We start from the raw sequence: 16,939 nt of genomic DNA, 5'->3' as shown, positions 1-16,939 counted from the left end.
CACACGTGCCTTCGGCTTGATGTCGGCTCTTTGACATACCTAACAAGATTTTTTGTCTCTTTGTCTCTGACTGGTTGGCCACCCCTGGTCTATTACAATGCAATGCACCAAGCCCATACCAGGAGAGTGTGATGATTAATATAATATGCAACAATTTTATATCTGTGTGCAAATGAGTCTGTATGTGAAGCACAACAGAACTTGGCATAGAAACAAAGTGCTGCTGCTGCATTGTAGCGCTTCAAAAACAGATTTAGAAACTAATTACCAGGACACAGGCTTGTCCGAGGGTACTGGCAGAGGCCTATGTCAGCTGGTGAGGGGGATGAATGCCCCATCGACTGTGTATGCATAGTGTTCCTCATTCATTTTTTTTAGAGGTGCACGGCCAAACCTTCCCAGCTCTTCCCGTCTCAGCTCTACTCTAGGTAGGAAGCTTTTTGAGCATTGTTTTATATCCTGTTATGGGGACCATGCAGCTTAAGGGGGGCTAAAACTGTACACCCTGCACCCGTTTCTTTACTTATTTACCAAACCCAGCAAACTCTCCTCCTAGACCTTCTTTCCCACACTCACTGTTTACCCCATCTGTGTCACCCTTGTCTATCTGCCCCTCTCATTTAGAATGTAAGCTCTCTTGAGCAGGGCCCTCTACCCTCATGTGATTTTCCTTTTCTTACTTAAACTATCTTCTACTCCGTACTCCCTAGTGATGGTACAGTCCCACATCCTGCTCTGGTAGCATCATGGTGGCCCTGTTTCTGCCACTGCTCTGACTTCAAGCTTTGAGGGGGGACCCAGATGGTGTGACCAGAAATTACATCCAACAAGGGATCCAGCTGGTGAGTTACAGTAGCTTGCACATGGGCTGGTGGCTACACATAGGTGAGCAGATCCTGCATAATGTCTTGGGGTCTGTTGCTGTGCAGCCGGGGATCCTGTGACCCTATAGTAAGACCCTGGATTGTCATGGCTGCCAGGGATTCTCCCACCCAAATGTAAGACCACTCTGTTTGCAGTGCACTCTATCCTTTATAGGATGTGGTAGGGATGGGGAATGATATTAATTTTATGTCAGAAGGGGGGGGGGGGGGTTCCAAATTTCTGCCTTGCACTGGGTGACAGAAATCCTAGTTTTGGCCGTTGTCAATCCAACCTACTTTTTAGTTGGTCTTGTCTGAGGCCATTTCAAGTGCTCAATTTTCCTTTCTAGTCCTTGTCATCTGACAGTGTGATTACACAGGGTTCTTCAATCCTCACTCAATACACTGTAACTACAGTATGTAAGTGGGCAGATCTAATGATATAATGCATACAGATGGAGCCTCGCTCATCTATCCGTCTCTGGCATTTGGCGTTTGGCATTACTGGTGAGTGTAATACTAGTGATCATCCACCAGATTCTGCTTTTAAAAATCACTGTTGCGCATGCATGAGGTGTCAAATAAAATACTATAGTGCAAGAATCACCATTGTGCATGTGAGAGGTCTCCATTGAAATACACTATAGCACAAGAACTACTTTACTGTACAGTACTGTATGTTACATAGACATGTCAGTGGACAGATATAATGATGTAATGCATATTCCTTACACTCAATGGCAATCAGTATGTACTGTACACAGTCATGTTCCGTCATCAAAGAAAGACTCATAGGCATTGCATTTAGCAAATTAAAAAATAATTCTTCACTTTAAGAACTGCATAGAAATATATAATCTTATCTTAGATCCATCATAAAGTTAAATTATTACAATTTATTTATATAGTCCGAGCATTTTATACAGCGCTGTACAGAGAATATATTTGTCATGCACATCAGTCCCTGTCTCATTAGAGAATACAGTCTAAATTCCCCAACACACACCTGTGCACATGCAATCACTCACACTAAGGTAAGTTGGTCAGTACAGTATACACACTGTCAGTATAATATACATACCCTCACTGAAAGCACGGTGTAAACATTCCATTGGAAATTTAATTGCATCTTCTCCAAAGACCATGTCTGGTTTGTTAGATAAATATGTTTCCAGATGTTCTCTAGAATCAATGCCGTGTACAGGATAGAATTTATGGGTGATGGAATCCATCTTGTATTGATGTATCACAGGCTGTCTGATGCTCACGTCTATTAATTTACTGTCTGAGGAATTCTGTTTATATTCACCAGGATCGTTATGTATACTCATCAGTAACCAGGATGTCAGTGTTATCACATGATGGTTTATCAGCCTCAGGAGCTGTCATGGGAATGCAGGTGACAGTGTCATCATCTCCTAAAGCAGAATAAATTATCATACTAATTATTTTTCAATTTATATTTAAAATATTGTTAAATATTTAAGCAAATTAATTAACGTATTTCTAGTGCAAACACATACTGTATACAGATATTGGGCCTGTCATTGTGGAATTAAAATTCAAAGCCATAGTCATTTGTTTGAAAAAAGAAAAGAAGTTTGAACAGTGAAAGTAGAATACTAATAATAGATACAGATGGAGCCACGGCTATCTTGGCTTCTCTGCGGCACCTAGTCACACCATGGTTTATTAGTGTAAGCCCTTCATTTCTCAGCTGCAATACAATACAGAGAGAACAATACATCAGGGGATTAAGTCATTACAGCAGGGGATTAAGGGGGTCATTCTGAGTTGATTGCTAGCTAGTTCTTTTTTGTAGCGCAACGAACAGATAGTCGCCGCCTATGGGGGAGTGTATTTTAGCTTTGCGGGTGTGCGAACGCTTTTGCAGTCGAGCGGTACAAAATAGTTTTGTGCAGTTTCTGAGTTGCCCAGAATTTTCTCTGCCTCTGCAATCACTTCAGCCTGTTCGTGCCCGGAATTGACATCAGACACCCACCCTGCAAACGCTTGGACATGCCTGCATTTTTCCAAACACTCCCATAAAATGGCCAGTTGATACCGACAAATGCCTTCTTCCTGTCAATCTCCTTGCGATCGGCTGTGTGAATGGATTCTTTGTTAAATCCATCACTCAGCAATGATCCGCTTTGTACCCGTACAACGCGCCTGCACATTGCAGTGCATAGCATGCGCAGTTTTGCCGAGTTTTATCCTGATCGCACCGCAGCAAAAAAACCTAGCGTGCGATCAGGTTGGAATGATCCCCAAAGTCAGACTGACCTGGCTCAGTTAATCCTATTAAAGGCCAAAATAAAGGTGACTTTATCTGTATATGCCAACCAGCATATAATTGTGAGAGAGAGTAGAAGCAGGTGAGGAATACAAAAAAGAAGAAAAAGAGAAGGAAGATGAAAAAAGAAAGCAGAAATAGAAAAGAAAGGAAAAAAAAGAAGAGAAAGTGTATATTCAAATAATATAATAAAAATAATACCCAAGAGAATACAGTGATGATGATTATAGTCCTTCAAATCTTTCCACTTGTTACAGTAGTTATCAATAAACCTTAATTTTGTTTCTCAGCAGTCTTTTTTTATAAGTGAAGATAAGCGAGTCCCTTGCTGTTTTAGCAAGCATGTATTTGGCTTTTTTAATCAGTATACTATGGTACCCCCTCTTGCATAATATCTTAGCCAAGTCCTTGCTTTGCATTTTAAAGTTAAGATCATTGGAGCAATTTCTCCATAATCTTATAAACTCACCCTTCAGGATATTCTGTATTGGTGGTGGAAAATGATGTCTTTTGTACTGAAGAAGGCTGTTCTTGCAGTTGGCTTCTTATAAAGGTGAGAAAAGAGATTGCCGTCTACATAAATATTAAGAAAGAGGTCTAGAAAATGAATGGCATAGATGAATATCCTGTTGAGCTTCATCATGAAGTCATGGAATTTCTGTTCCATTGCAAATCAGTAAAATGTCACTGATGTAATGTATAGACATTGTTATAAGTGTGTTAAATTCATCATTGGCATCACTGAAGACATAAACATGTTCCTACCACCATATGAACAGATTTGCATAAGTGGGTGAGCATGCAATGCCCTAGTTTGGAGGAAAAAATTGTTCTTGAAAACAAAATAATTCCTGTTTACTACTAAAAAAATTGATGGCTTCAATTCCCTGTAGATGAATGCTGATGCTATAGAGGGATTTTATGTCTATACTGGCTATCATGTGATGTTTGTTCAGTATGAGGTTGTTTATCCTCTTGGGAAAGTCTGTGGTATCCTGAGCATAAAAGGGTTAGGTGGTTACACGATGCCTGAAATGTGTTCCCCAAGGATGCTCACCTGTTTGGAGAGTCCCTGTAGGCCAGACACAACTGTTCTACCCGGTGGTCCGGTGATATATTCATACATCTTTAGTAGGAAGTAAAAGTCTAGAGATGAGCGCCGGAAATTTTTCGGGTTTTGTGTTTTGGTTTTGGGTTCGGTTCCGCGGCCGTGTTTTGGGTTCGACCGCGTTTTGGCAAAACCTCACCGAATTTTTTTTGTCGGATTCGGGTGTGTTTTGGATTCGGGTGTTTTTTTCAAAAAACCCTAAAAAACAGCTTAAATCATAGAATTTGGGGGTCATTTTGATCCCAAAGTATTATTAACCTCAAAAACCATAATTTACACTCATTTTCAGTCTATTCTGAATACCTCACACCTCACAATATTATTTTTAGTCCTAAAATTTGCACCGAGGTTGCTGTGTGAGTAAGATAAGCGACCCTAGAGGCCGACACAAACACCGTGCCCATCTAGGAGTGGCACTGCAGTGTCACGCAGGATGTCCCTTCCAAAAAACCCTCCCCAAACAGCACATGACGCAAAGAAAAAAAGAGGCGCAATGAGGTAGCTGACTGTGTGAGTAAGATAAGCCACCCTAGTGGTCGACACAAACACCGGGCCCATCTAGGAGTGGCACTGCAGTGTCACGCAGGATGGCCCTTCCAAAAAACCCTCCCCAAACAGCACATGACGCAAAGAAAAAAAGAGGCGCAATAAGGTAGCTGACTGTGTGAGTAAGATAAGCGACCCTAGTGGCCGACACAAACACCGGGCCCATCTAGGAGTGGCACTGCAGTGTCACGCAGGATGTCCCTTCCAAAAAACCCTCCCCAAACAGCACATGACGCAAAGAAAAAAAGAGGCGCAATGAGAAAGCTGACTGTGTGAGTAAGATAAGCGACCCTAGTGGCCGACACAAACACCGGGCCCATCTAGGAGTGGCACTGCAGTGTCACGCAGGATGTCCCTTCCAAAAAACCCTCCCCAAACAGCACATGACGCAAAGAAAAAAAGAGGCGCAATGAGGTAGCTGACTGTGTGAGTAAGATAAGCGACCCTAGTGGCCGACACAAACACCGGGCCCATCTAGGAGTGGCACTGCAGTGTCACGCAGGATGGCCCTTCCAAAAAACCCTCCCCAAACAGCACATGACGCAAAGAAAAAAAGAGGCGCAATGAGGTAGCTGACTGTGTGAGTAAGATAAGCGACCCTAGTGGCCGACACAAACACCGGGCCCATCTAGGAGTGGCACTGCAGTGTCACGCAGGATGTCCCTTCCAAAAAACCCTCCCCAAACAGCACATGACGCAAAGAAAAAAAGAGGCGCAATGAGGTAGCTGACTGTGTGAGTAAGATAAGCGACCCTAGTGGCAGACACAAACACCGGGCCCATCTAGGAGTGGCACTGCAGTGTCACGCAGGATGGCCCTTCCAAAAAACCCTCCCCAAACAGCACATGACGCAAAGAAAAAAAGAGGCGCAATAAGGTAGCTGACTGTGTGAGCAAGATAAGCGACCCTAGTGGCCGACACAAACACCGGGCCCATCTAGGAGTGGCACTGCAGTGTCACGCAGGATGTCCCTTCCAAAAAACCCTCCCCAAACAGCACATGACGCAAAGAAAAAAAGAGGCGCAATGAGGTAGCTGACTGTGTGAGTAAGATAAGCGACCCTAGTGGCCGACACAAACACCGGGCCCATCTAGGAGTGGCACTGCAGTGTCACGCAGGATGTCCCTTCCAAAAAACCCTCCCCAAACAGCACATGACGCAAAGAAAAAAAGAGGCGCAATGAGGTAGCTGACTGTGTGAGTAAGATAAGCGACCCTAGTGGCCGACACAAACACCGGGCCCATCTAGGAGTGGCACTGCAGTGTCACGCATGATGTCCCTTCCAAAAAACCCTCCCCAAACAGCACATGACGCAAAGAAAAAAAGAGGCGCAATGAGGTAGCTGACTGTGTGAGTAAGATAAGCGACCCTAGTGGCCGACACAAACACCGGGCCCATCTAGGAGTGGCACTGCAGTGTCACGCAGGATGTCCCTTCCAAAAAAACCTCCCCAAACAGCACATGACGCAAAGAAAAAAAGAGGCGCAATGAGGTAGCTGACTGTGTGAGTAAGATAAGCGACCCTAGTGGCCGACACAAACACCGGGCCCATCTAGGAGTGGCACTGCAGTGTCACGCAGGATGTCCCTTCCAAAAAACCCTCCCCAAACAGCACATGACGCAAAGAAAAAAAGAGGCGCAATGAGGTAGCTGACTGTGTGAGTAAGATAAGCGACCCTAGTGGCCGACACAAACACCGTGCCCATCTAGGAGTGGCACTGCAGTGTCACGCAGGATGTCCCTTCCAAAAAACCCTCCCCAAACAGCACATGACGCAAAGAAAAAAAGAGGCGCAATGAGGTAGCTGACTGTGTGAGTAAGATAAGCGACCCTAGTGGCCGACACAAACACCGGGCCCATCTAGGAGTGGCACTGCAGTGTCACGCAGGATGTCCCTTCCAAAAAACCCTCCCCAAACAGCACATGACGCAAAGAAAAAAAGAGGCGCAATGAGGTAGCTGACTGTGTGAGTAAGATAAGCGACCCTAGTGGCCGACACAAACACCGGGCCCATCTAGGAGTGGCACTGCAGTGTCACGCAGGATGGCCCTTCCAAAAAACCCTCCCCAAACAGCACATGACGCAAAGAAAAAAAGAGGCGCAATGAGGTAGCTGACTGTGTGAGTAAGATAAGCGACCCTAGTGGCCGACACAAACACCGGGCCCATCTAGGAGTGGCACTGCAGTGTCACGCAGGATGGCCCTTCCAAAAAACCCTCCCCAAACAGCACATGACGCAAAGAAAAATAAAAGAAAAAAGAGGTGCAAGATGGAATTGTCCTTGGGCCCTTCCACCCACCCTTATGTTGTATAAACAGGACATGCACACTTTAACCAACCCATCATTTCAGTGACAGGGTCTGCCACACGACTGTGACTGATATGACGGGTTGGTTTGGACCCCCCCCAAAAAAGAAGCAATTAATCTCTCCTTGCACAAACTGGCTCTACAGAGGCAAGATGTCCACCTCATCATCATCCTCCGATATATCACCGTGTACATCCCCCTCCTCACAGATTATCAATTCGTCCCCACTGGAATCCACCATCTCAGCTCCCTGTGTACTTTGTGGAGGCAATTGCTGCTGGTCAATGTCTCCGCGGAGGAATTGATTATAATTCATTTTAATGAACATCATCTTCTCCACATTTTCTGGATGTAACCTCGTACGCCGATTGCTGACAAGGTGAGCGGCGGCACTAAACACTCTTTCGGAGTACACACTTGTGGGAGGGCAACTTAGGTAGAATAAAGCCAGTTTGTGCAAGGGCCTCCAAATTGCCTCTTTTTCCTGCCAGTATAAGTACGGACTGTGTGACGTGCCTACTTGGATGCGGTCACTCATATAATCCTCCACCATTCTTTCAATGTTGAGAGAATCATATGCAGTGACAGTAGACGACATGTCCGTAATCGTTGTCAGGTCCTTCAGTCCGGACCAGATGTCAGCATCAGCAGTCGCTCCAGACTGCCCTGCATCACCGCCAGCGGGTGGGCTCGGAATTCTGAGCCTTTTCCTCGCACCCCCAGTTGCGGGAGAATGTGAAGGAGGAGATGTTGACAGGTCGCGTTCCGCTTGACTTGACAATTTTCTCACCAGCAGGTCTTTCAACCCCAGCAGACTTGTGTCTGCCGGAAAGAGAGATCCAAGGTAGGCTTTAAATCTAGGATCGAGCATGGTGGCCAAAATGTAGTGCTCTGATTTCAACAGATTGACCACCCGTGAATCCTTGTTAAGCGAATTAAGGGCTCCATCCACAAGTCCCACATGCCTAGCGGAATCGCTCCGTGTTAGCTCCTCCTTCAATGTCTCCAGCTTCTTCTGCAAAAGCCTGATGAGGGGAATGACCTGACTCAGGCTGGCAGTGTCTGAACTGACTTCACGTGTGGCAAGTTCAAAGGGCATCAGAACCTTGCACAACGTTGAAATCATTCTCCACTGCGCTTGAGACAGGTGCATTCCACCTCCTATATCGTGCTCAATTGTATAGGCTTGAATGGCCTTTTGCTGCTCCTCCAACCTCTGAAGCATATAGAGGGTTGAATTCCACCTCGTTACCACTTCTTGCTTCAGATGATGGCAGGGCAGGTTCTGTAGTTTTTGGTGGTGCTCCAGTCTTCTGTACGTGGTGCCTGTACGCCGAAAGTGTCCCGCAATTCTTCTGGCCACCGACAGCATCTCTTGCACGCCCCTGTCGTTTTTTAAAAAATTCTGCACCACCAAATTCAAGGTATGTGCAAAACATGGGACGTGCTGGAATTTGCCCATATTTAATGCACACACAATATTGCTGGCGTTGTCCGATGCCACAAATCCACAGGAGAGTCCAATTGGGGTAAGCCATTCCGCGATGATCTTCCTCAGTTTCCGTAAGAGGTTTTCAGCTGTGTGCGTATTCTGGAAAGCGGTGATACAAAGCGTAGCCTGCCTAGGAACGAGTTGGCGTTTGCGAGATGCTGCTACTGGTGCCGCCGCTGCTGTTCTTGCGGCAGGAGTCCATACATCTACCCAGTGGGCTGTCACAGTCATATAGTCCTGACCCTGCCCTGCTCCACTTGTCCACATGTCCGTGGTTAAGTGGACATTGGGTACAACTGCATTTTTTAGGACACTGGTGAGTCTTTTTCTGACGTCCGTGTACATTCTCGGTATCGCCTGCCTAGAGAAGTGGAACCTAGATGGTATTTGGTAACGGGGGCACACTGCCTCAATAAATTGTCTAGTTCCCTGTGAACTAACGGCGGATACCGGACGCACGTCTAACACCAACATAGTTGTCAAGGCCTCAGTTATCCGCTTTGCAGCAGGATGACTGCTGTGATATTTCATCTTCCTCGCAAAGGACTGTTGAACAGTCAATTGCTTACTGGAAGTAGTACAAGTGGGCTTACGACTTCCCCTCTGGGATGACCATTGACTCCCAGCAGCAACAACAGCAGCGCCAGCAGCAGTAGGCGTTACACGCAAGGATGCATCGGAGGAATCTCAGGCAGGAGAGGTATCATCAGAATTGCCAGTGACATGGCCTGCAGGACTATTGGCATTCCTGGGGAAGGAGGAAATTGACACTGAGGGAGTTGGTGGGGTGGTTTGCGTGAGCTTGGTTACAAGAGGAAGGGATTTACTGGTCAGTGGACTGCTTCCGCTGTCGGCCAAAGTTTTTGAACTTGTCACTGACTTATTATGAATGCGCTGCAGGTGACGTATAAGGGAGGATGTTCCGAGGTGGTTAACGTCCTTACCCCTACTTATTACAGCTTGACAAAGGCAACACACGGCTTGACAAATGTTGTCCGCATATCTGGTGAAATACTTCCACACCGAAGAGCTGATTTTTTTGGTAATTTCACCAGGCATGTCAACGGCCATATTCCTCCCACGGACAACAGGTGTCTCCCCGGGTGCCTGACTTAAACAAACCACCTCACCATCAGAATCCTCCTGGTCAATTTCCTCCCCAGCGCCAGCAACACCCATATCCTCCTCATCCTGGTGTACTTCAACACTGACATCTTCAATCTGACTATCAGGAACTGGACTGCGGGTGCTCCTTCCAGCACTTGCAGGGGGCGTGCAAATGGTGGAAGGCGCATGCTCTTCACGTCCAGTGTTGGGAAGGTCAGGCATCGCAACCGACACAATTGGACTCTCCTTGTGGATTTGGGATTTCGAAGAACGCACAGTTCTTTGCGGTGCTACTGCTTTTGCCAGCTTGAGTCTTTTCATTTTTCTAGCGAGAGGCTGAGTGCCTCCATCCTCATGTGAAGCTGAACCACTAGCCATGAACATAGGCCAGGGCCTCAGCCGTTCCTTGCCACTCCGTGTGGTAAATGGCATATTGGCAAGTTTACGCTTCTCCTCCGACAATTTTATTTTAGGTTTTGGAGTCCTTTTTTTACTGATATTTGGTGTTTTGGATTTGACATGCTCTGTACTATGACATTGGGCATCGGCCTTGGCAGACGACGTTGCTGGCATTTCATCGTCTCGGCCATGACTAGTGGCAGCAGCTTCAGCACGAGGTGGAAGTGGATCTTGATCTTTCCCTAATTTTGGAACCTCAACATTTTTGTTCTCCATATTTTAATAGGCACAACTAAAAGGCACCTCAGGTAAACAATGGAGATGGATGGATACTAGTATACAATTATGGATGGACTGCCGAGTGCCGACACAGAGGTAGCTACAGCCGTGGACTACCGTACTGTGTCTGCTGCTAATATAGACTGGTTGATAAAGAGATGTAGTATGTATGTATAAAGAAGAAAGAAAAAAAAACCACGGGTAGGTGGTATACAATTATGGACGGACTGCCGAGTGCCGACACAGAGGTAGCTACAGCCGTGGACTACCGTACTGTGTCTGCTGCTAATATAGACTGGTTGATAAAGAGATGTAGTATGTATGTATAAAGAAGAAAGAAAAAAAAACCACGGGTAGGTGGTATACAATTATGGATGGACTGCCGAGTGCCGACACAGAGGTAGCTATAGCCGTGGACTACCGTACTGTGTCTGCTGCTAATATAGACTGGTTGATAAAGAGATGTAGTATGTATGTATAAAGAAGAAAGAAAAAAAACCACGGGTAGGTGGTATACAATTATGGATGGACTGCCGAGTGCCGACACAGAGGTAGCTACAGCTGTGGACTACCGTACTGTACTGTGTCTGCTGCTAATATAGACTGGATGATAATGAGATGTAGTATGTATAAAGAATAAAGAAAAAAAAACCATGGGTAGGTGGTATACAATTATGGATGGACTGCCGAGTGCCGACACAGAGGTAGCTACAGCCGTGGACTACCGTACTGTGTCTGCTGCTAATATAGACTGGTTGATAATGAGATGTAGTATGTATAAAGAAGAAAGAAAAAAAAAACCACGGGTAGGTGGTATACAATTATGGACGGACTGCCGAGTGCCGACACAGAGGTAGCTACAGCCGTGGACTACCGTACTGTACTGTGTCTGCTGCTAATATAGACTGGATGATAATGAGATGTAGTATGTATAAAGAAGAAAGAAAAAAAAAAACCACGGGTAGGTGGTATACAATTATGGATGGACTGCCGAGTGCCGACACAGAGGTAGCTACAGCCGTGAACTACCGTACTGTGTCTGCTGCGACTGGATGATAAATAATGATATAAAAAATATATATATATCACTACTGCAGCCGGACAGGTATATATTATATAATGACGGACCTGCTGGACACTGTCTGTCAGCAGAATGAGTTTTTTATTTTATAGAATAAAAAAACACCACACAAGTCACACGACGTGTGTTTAACTTTTACAGGCAGACATTCACAATACAATATAGTATACTATATACTGGTGGTCAGGTCACTGGTCAGTCACACTGGCAGTGGCACTCCTGCAGAAAAAAAGTGTGCACTGTTTAATTTTAATATGTACTCCTGGCTCCTGCTATAACCTAACTGCTCCCCAGTCTCCCCCACAATTAAGCTGTATGAGCACAGTCAGATATTATACATAGATGATGCAGCAGCACACTGGGCTGAGCACAGATATGGTATGTGACTGAGTCACTGTGTATCGTTTTTTCAGGCAGAGAACGGATTATATTAAATAATATAAAACTGCACTGGTGGTCACTGGTCAGTCACTAGTATATCTAACTAATACTATCAGCAAAATTCTGCACTCTCTGTCTGAGTACTCCTCCTAAGCTCCAGTAAATGAAGTGTCACTGTCTCACTCTGTCACTAGTATAACTAACTAATACTATTAGCAAAATTCTGCACTCTCTGTCTGAGTACTCCTCCTAAGCTCCAGTAAATGAAGTGTCACTGTCTCACTCTCACTCTCCTATCTATTTCTTCTCTAAACGGAGAGGACGCCAGCCACGTCCTCTCACTATCAATCTCAATGCACGTGTAAAATGGCGGCGACGCGCGGCTCCTTATATAGAATCCGAGTCTCGCGATAGAATCCGAGCCTCGCGAGAATCCGACAGCGTCATGATGACGTTCGGGCGCGCTCGGGTTAACCGAGCAAGGCGGGAAGATCCGAGTCGCTCGGATCCGTGTAAAAAAAGCTGAAGTTCGGGCGGGTTCGGATTCCGAGGAACCGAACCCGCTCATCTCTAAGTAAAACATGGGTATCTTGGGGTGGGCTACATGGTGAAATACATTTTTAGGTTTTGTTGTAATGCTGACAGCTTAGGCCTTATTGATGATCTGCTTATAGAAGATGGAGAAATTCTCAGTGGTGATGAAGGTAATGTGTCGGTGACACAGTTTATCCTCTAATTGATGTTAGTCTTCCTTGAGATACAGTTCTGTGGGCCATAATACAACATTGCACTCTTTATCTGAAGATATTATCACAACATTTTTTTGTTTAATTAAGGGCTTTCTGTTCTCCTTATTAAGACTGTGAATCTTATATGCTCAAGATCTCCTAGTCCTATTTATTACAATATTATTTATGTAAACATTAAATTAATATACTCACTTCTGAACAGATGTTTGTTTGGGGGTACAATGGGAATTTTCTTTTGCATTTAAGTCATGGATCTGTGGAGGGTTCAGAAAATGTTGGTGTCGGTGAAGCTCCTCTATATTCCTCCATGGCTTCAAGTTCCTCAGCAGAAGTTAATAATAATTCATAGGTAGAAGAAGATTCTGAACGAGAAACCCAATAATCAATTGCTGTTTGCCTAATATAGGGGTAGATGTATTAAGCAACAGTGAAAAAAAAGTGACATTGAGGCTATAGACACCACTTCCCTATCCTCCCTGCTCGACTCCCTTCTCTCTCCTATACTGTCTCTCTCATGCCCTGAACAAGCCACTTCCTATACAATGATTCACTTACTGTACTTCTGCTCTTAACTCTGTCACTCCACAAACCACCATTCACCCTCACAGATCAACACCTGAACCCTGGCACACTAAATGCTCCAGATATACACAAAAATGCTCATGTACTGCTGAGGGACAGTGGAGGAAGTCATGCTCAAAGGCAGATTTACTCCATTTCAAACTTATGCTCTCATCTTTCAGTGCTGCCATTTTCCTTACTAAACAGTCATAATTCAAGAACCTTGTCTCCTCCCAGTCTTCAAATGCCTGGTGCTACTTTGACACCCACAACTTCCTCCTCTGTCCTACCCCACCTCATCTCCCCTCCTCAATATCTGCTCTTGACTTTGCCACTTACTTCACTTCCAAAATAGATTCCATAAGTCGGGACATCACATCCAACCAAATCATCTGCAAACAGCAACCTCCTCTCCCTTGCCATTCATCCTCATCCCCCTTACCAACTCTGACATCTTTCTCCCATGTATATAGTGAGGAAGCCATGGCCCTTACCCATTCGTCCCCACTACACCTCTCAACCTGACCCTATCCCCTCATGCCTCCTCCACTTCCACTGCCTGTTCCCATCTTGCCCACCTCCTCAATCTCTCTCTCTCATCTGGCAATATCCCCTCTGCCTTCAAGCATGCACTTGTATCCCCTATTCTTAAAAAATCTACCCTTGATTCACACACTCTATCCAACTATAGACCAATCTCTCTCCTTCCTTTTGCCTCCAAACTCCTTGAACATATTGTCTGAGACCGCCTTACTGCCTTTCTATCGTCCCACTCACTGCTTAACATTTAGTGTACACACTGGACGAGATTGTGAAAGCTCCCGCTCAGATCGACCATTCTGAGGGAGATCTTTCATAATCTCGTCTAGTGTGTATGGGGCTTATCTCGTCCTGGATATCCCAGCACTTTCTTAAACAAAACATATCTAATACTGAGCGGATCATCTTCCCACTTCTCATTATCTGAGTTCCCACAATTTTGTTATCTATTGATGATATTACTATATCCTCTAGCCTCTAAGTATATTTTTTGAGTAATCCTGGACTCCTCCCTCTCCCTCAAACCATACATTCAGCACCTCTCTCAAACATGTCATTTTCACCTCAAACATATTTCTAGGATCAGACCCTTTCTCACCCAGGATACCACTAAGATCCCTATCCACTCACTGTTCATCTCCAGACTAGACTGCTGTAATCTTCTATGTGGCATCCCTGGCAAATGCCTCTCTCCACTACAATCTATGCTTACTGCTGCTGCCCAGCTCATCTTCCTTGTCACAATCCTCACTGTAGTTCTCATATTTGGTGACTAACCTCTGCCATCTCTGTCCTGGATCCTGCATCTTTCTGCTCACTGGGATAAACAAAGTTCTCTGCCTGGACGGTAAAAGTTAACGAGCTCCACCTGTGGTGATTAATCTCCTGTGTGAGTCTGAATTCAGCAATCTGAAGTTTAGGCCTAAAAGCCAGCATCCTCTTTTTGTTTGCAGAAGTTCAGGCTTCAGTGTTCTTTAAGCCTGCTAGGCCTCACTCCACATCACAGCCCAGTCTAGAGTACTCACATGACAGTGACTGTTCACCTGACCCAGAGCTGTCCAATCCTGTGCCAGCCTGAGACTATCTGAACACCTGACACTGCTCACCAATCACCAAGGACCAGGAAGTATAAGTCAGGAGACTTGAGTTGGAAACTCTGCCAGTTCCTTGTGTCCCACACAGCTCTGTGTGAGCTTTGAAGCTGAGCTCCCTAAAGGTAACCCTTGTACTTAAGTTCCTGTAAAAACTCTGTTCCTTTGCTACACAGTTTGGATTACATTTGTGTTACCATTGATATCCAGTATTTTTACAGTTTCATCTTAAAGGCAGAGTTGCAGTATTCCATAGTTTCATCTTAAAGTCACAGTCGCAGTATTGCACAGTCTCAATTTAAAGCCACAGCTGCAGTATTCCATAGTTTCATCTTAAAGTCACAGTCGCAGTATTCCACAGTCTCAATTTAAAACCACAGCTGCAGTATTCCATAGTTTCATCTTAAAGTCACAGTCGCAGTATTCCACAGTCTCAATTTAAAACCACAGCTGCAGTATTCTATCGTCTTATCTTAAAGTCACAGCCACAGTGTTCTTCAGCCTCATCCTAAAGTCACAGCCACAGTCATTATTCTACTTTCAGTTGCGTTTACAATTATATCCGGTACCAGCCCGGATTACAGTTGCATCCCAGTCTCACCAGTAACCAGCCCGGTTCTCAGTCTCACCAGTAACCAGTCCGTCTTACTATCTCGCCAGTAACCTTGAATACATAAGCACCTACTCCTGTGACACTATATCCAGTACAGTCTCACCTATACATTCATCATCCTGCTATCAAAGTCCCTGGTGATCCAGTGGTCAGGGTACGCCTTCATCTGCAGAGGCCCGGGTTCTATCACCGGTCAGGGATTGCTCCTTCTTCTCACTGATTCCTACAGACCAGCCTAATATTCACATAGTCCTCCAGTTGCCCGCACAGACTTCACTAACACCGGGTTCACAAAAACCACAGTCATGACATTCCTCACAAAATGTACTGCATGCACCTCTCCTCCCTTACAAGCCCTTCACTGGCTTTCCTTCCCCTTCAGAATCCATTGTGAGGGGGCAAACAGGAGGTGATTGCCCCCACATCCTCTCTCTTTGAAGGTCCACTGGCCAGAGCTCCCCCAACCCATTTTTAGTTGATGCCCAGTCTAATGATTGTGACCAGGCTCCATACCTTCACCTGTGGACTAATCAGCAGAGTACAGGCATAAAGGGTCACCTGGCACAATAACTTTTTCACTAACATCCATAAGGGATACTGGGGTTCATTTAATATGATGGGGAACCGATGTGGTGCAAAGGAGCCGGTGCACTTCAAATTTATTCAACTGGGTGTGCTGGCTCCTCCCCTCTATGCCCCCTCCTACAGCCAGTTTAGAAAAATGTGCCCTCAGGAGAGGATGCACACTCTGGAGCTCCAGAGGATTTTTTCTTCAGTTTATTTTAAACTTTGTTATTTTTGGTATATTGTTTGGGCAACAGTAAACCTGCACCATGGGAGTTAGGGGGGGGACGGTTACTGGTCTCTTCAGGCTTCAGAGCCACTTCCCTGCAGCAGGACCACCATCTTGAGAGGTTGTTGGTACCGCAGGGCATTGCGCCTTAGCAAACTCAATCGCAGCATGCTGCAAACCCCTAACAAAGCCTGAAGGTGAGAAGAGTGGCGAGTACAACCGAGGGCCCTGCTAGGGGATCCCCCGGTTTTTGGTGCAGAGCAATCACAGGGGTGGCACACAAACCCCCCTGGGGGGGATCTGCTATAGCCCCTGTGTGTACACTGGCAGCGGTGGTGAAAACAGGCATTTATGTAATGCTTTACACTTGTTGGGAGACTTTGCCAGTATAAATAACTATATAGCTCCAGCGCCATTATAGGGGATGGAGATTCCTCAGAGCGGGACCAGCTGCATTTTGGTGCCTTCCGCTGCTTACAGCTGCATCAGCAAGTACACAGCTCCTCCAGACATTCCAGGATACTAAGGAGACTGGTACAGGGGTGTAAATAAGGGGGAGAGCCGCTATTATACACAATTAGTGTCCTGAAAAGGACAAAAACTCCAGTGTTTCACTGTGATATATATATACAGCATGCAGTCTAACTGAGCCTTACAGGTTTGGGTGTGCTGTCCTTTTCTCATTCTGTGTTTCCTTCTCACATACAGTAAGGGCAGGCTTGTTATTGTAAT

The 16,939-nt window shown here is 45.5% G+C and overlaps 1 protein-coding gene across 1 annotated transcript in view; it reads right to left on the bottom strand.

The window, feature by feature from the left end:
- LOC134965374 (nicotinamide N-methyltransferase-like) overlaps positions 1 to 2,095 on the bottom strand; it is a 90,263-nt gene extending 88,168 nt beyond the window's left edge. The window contains exon 1 of the mRNA XM_063941840.1: positions 1,945 to 2,095. Within this exon, the coding sequence (XP_063797910.1) occupies positions 1,945 to 2,095 (151 nt within the window). The remainder of the gene's footprint in view (positions 1 to 1,944) is intronic.
- Between the last annotated feature and the right edge of the window lie 14,844 nt (positions 2,096 to 16,939).

The sequence above is a fragment of the Pseudophryne corroboree genome, chromosome 10, assembly GCF_028390025.1.
Source record: "Pseudophryne corroboree isolate aPseCor3 chromosome 10, aPseCor3.hap2, whole genome shotgun sequence".
In the NCBI taxonomy this organism is placed as follows: Eukaryota; Metazoa; Chordata; class Amphibia; order Anura; family Myobatrachidae; genus Pseudophryne; species Pseudophryne corroboree.
Note: the sequence above shows the minus strand (reverse complement) of the source record. Positions and strands in the feature narration are given on the sequence as shown.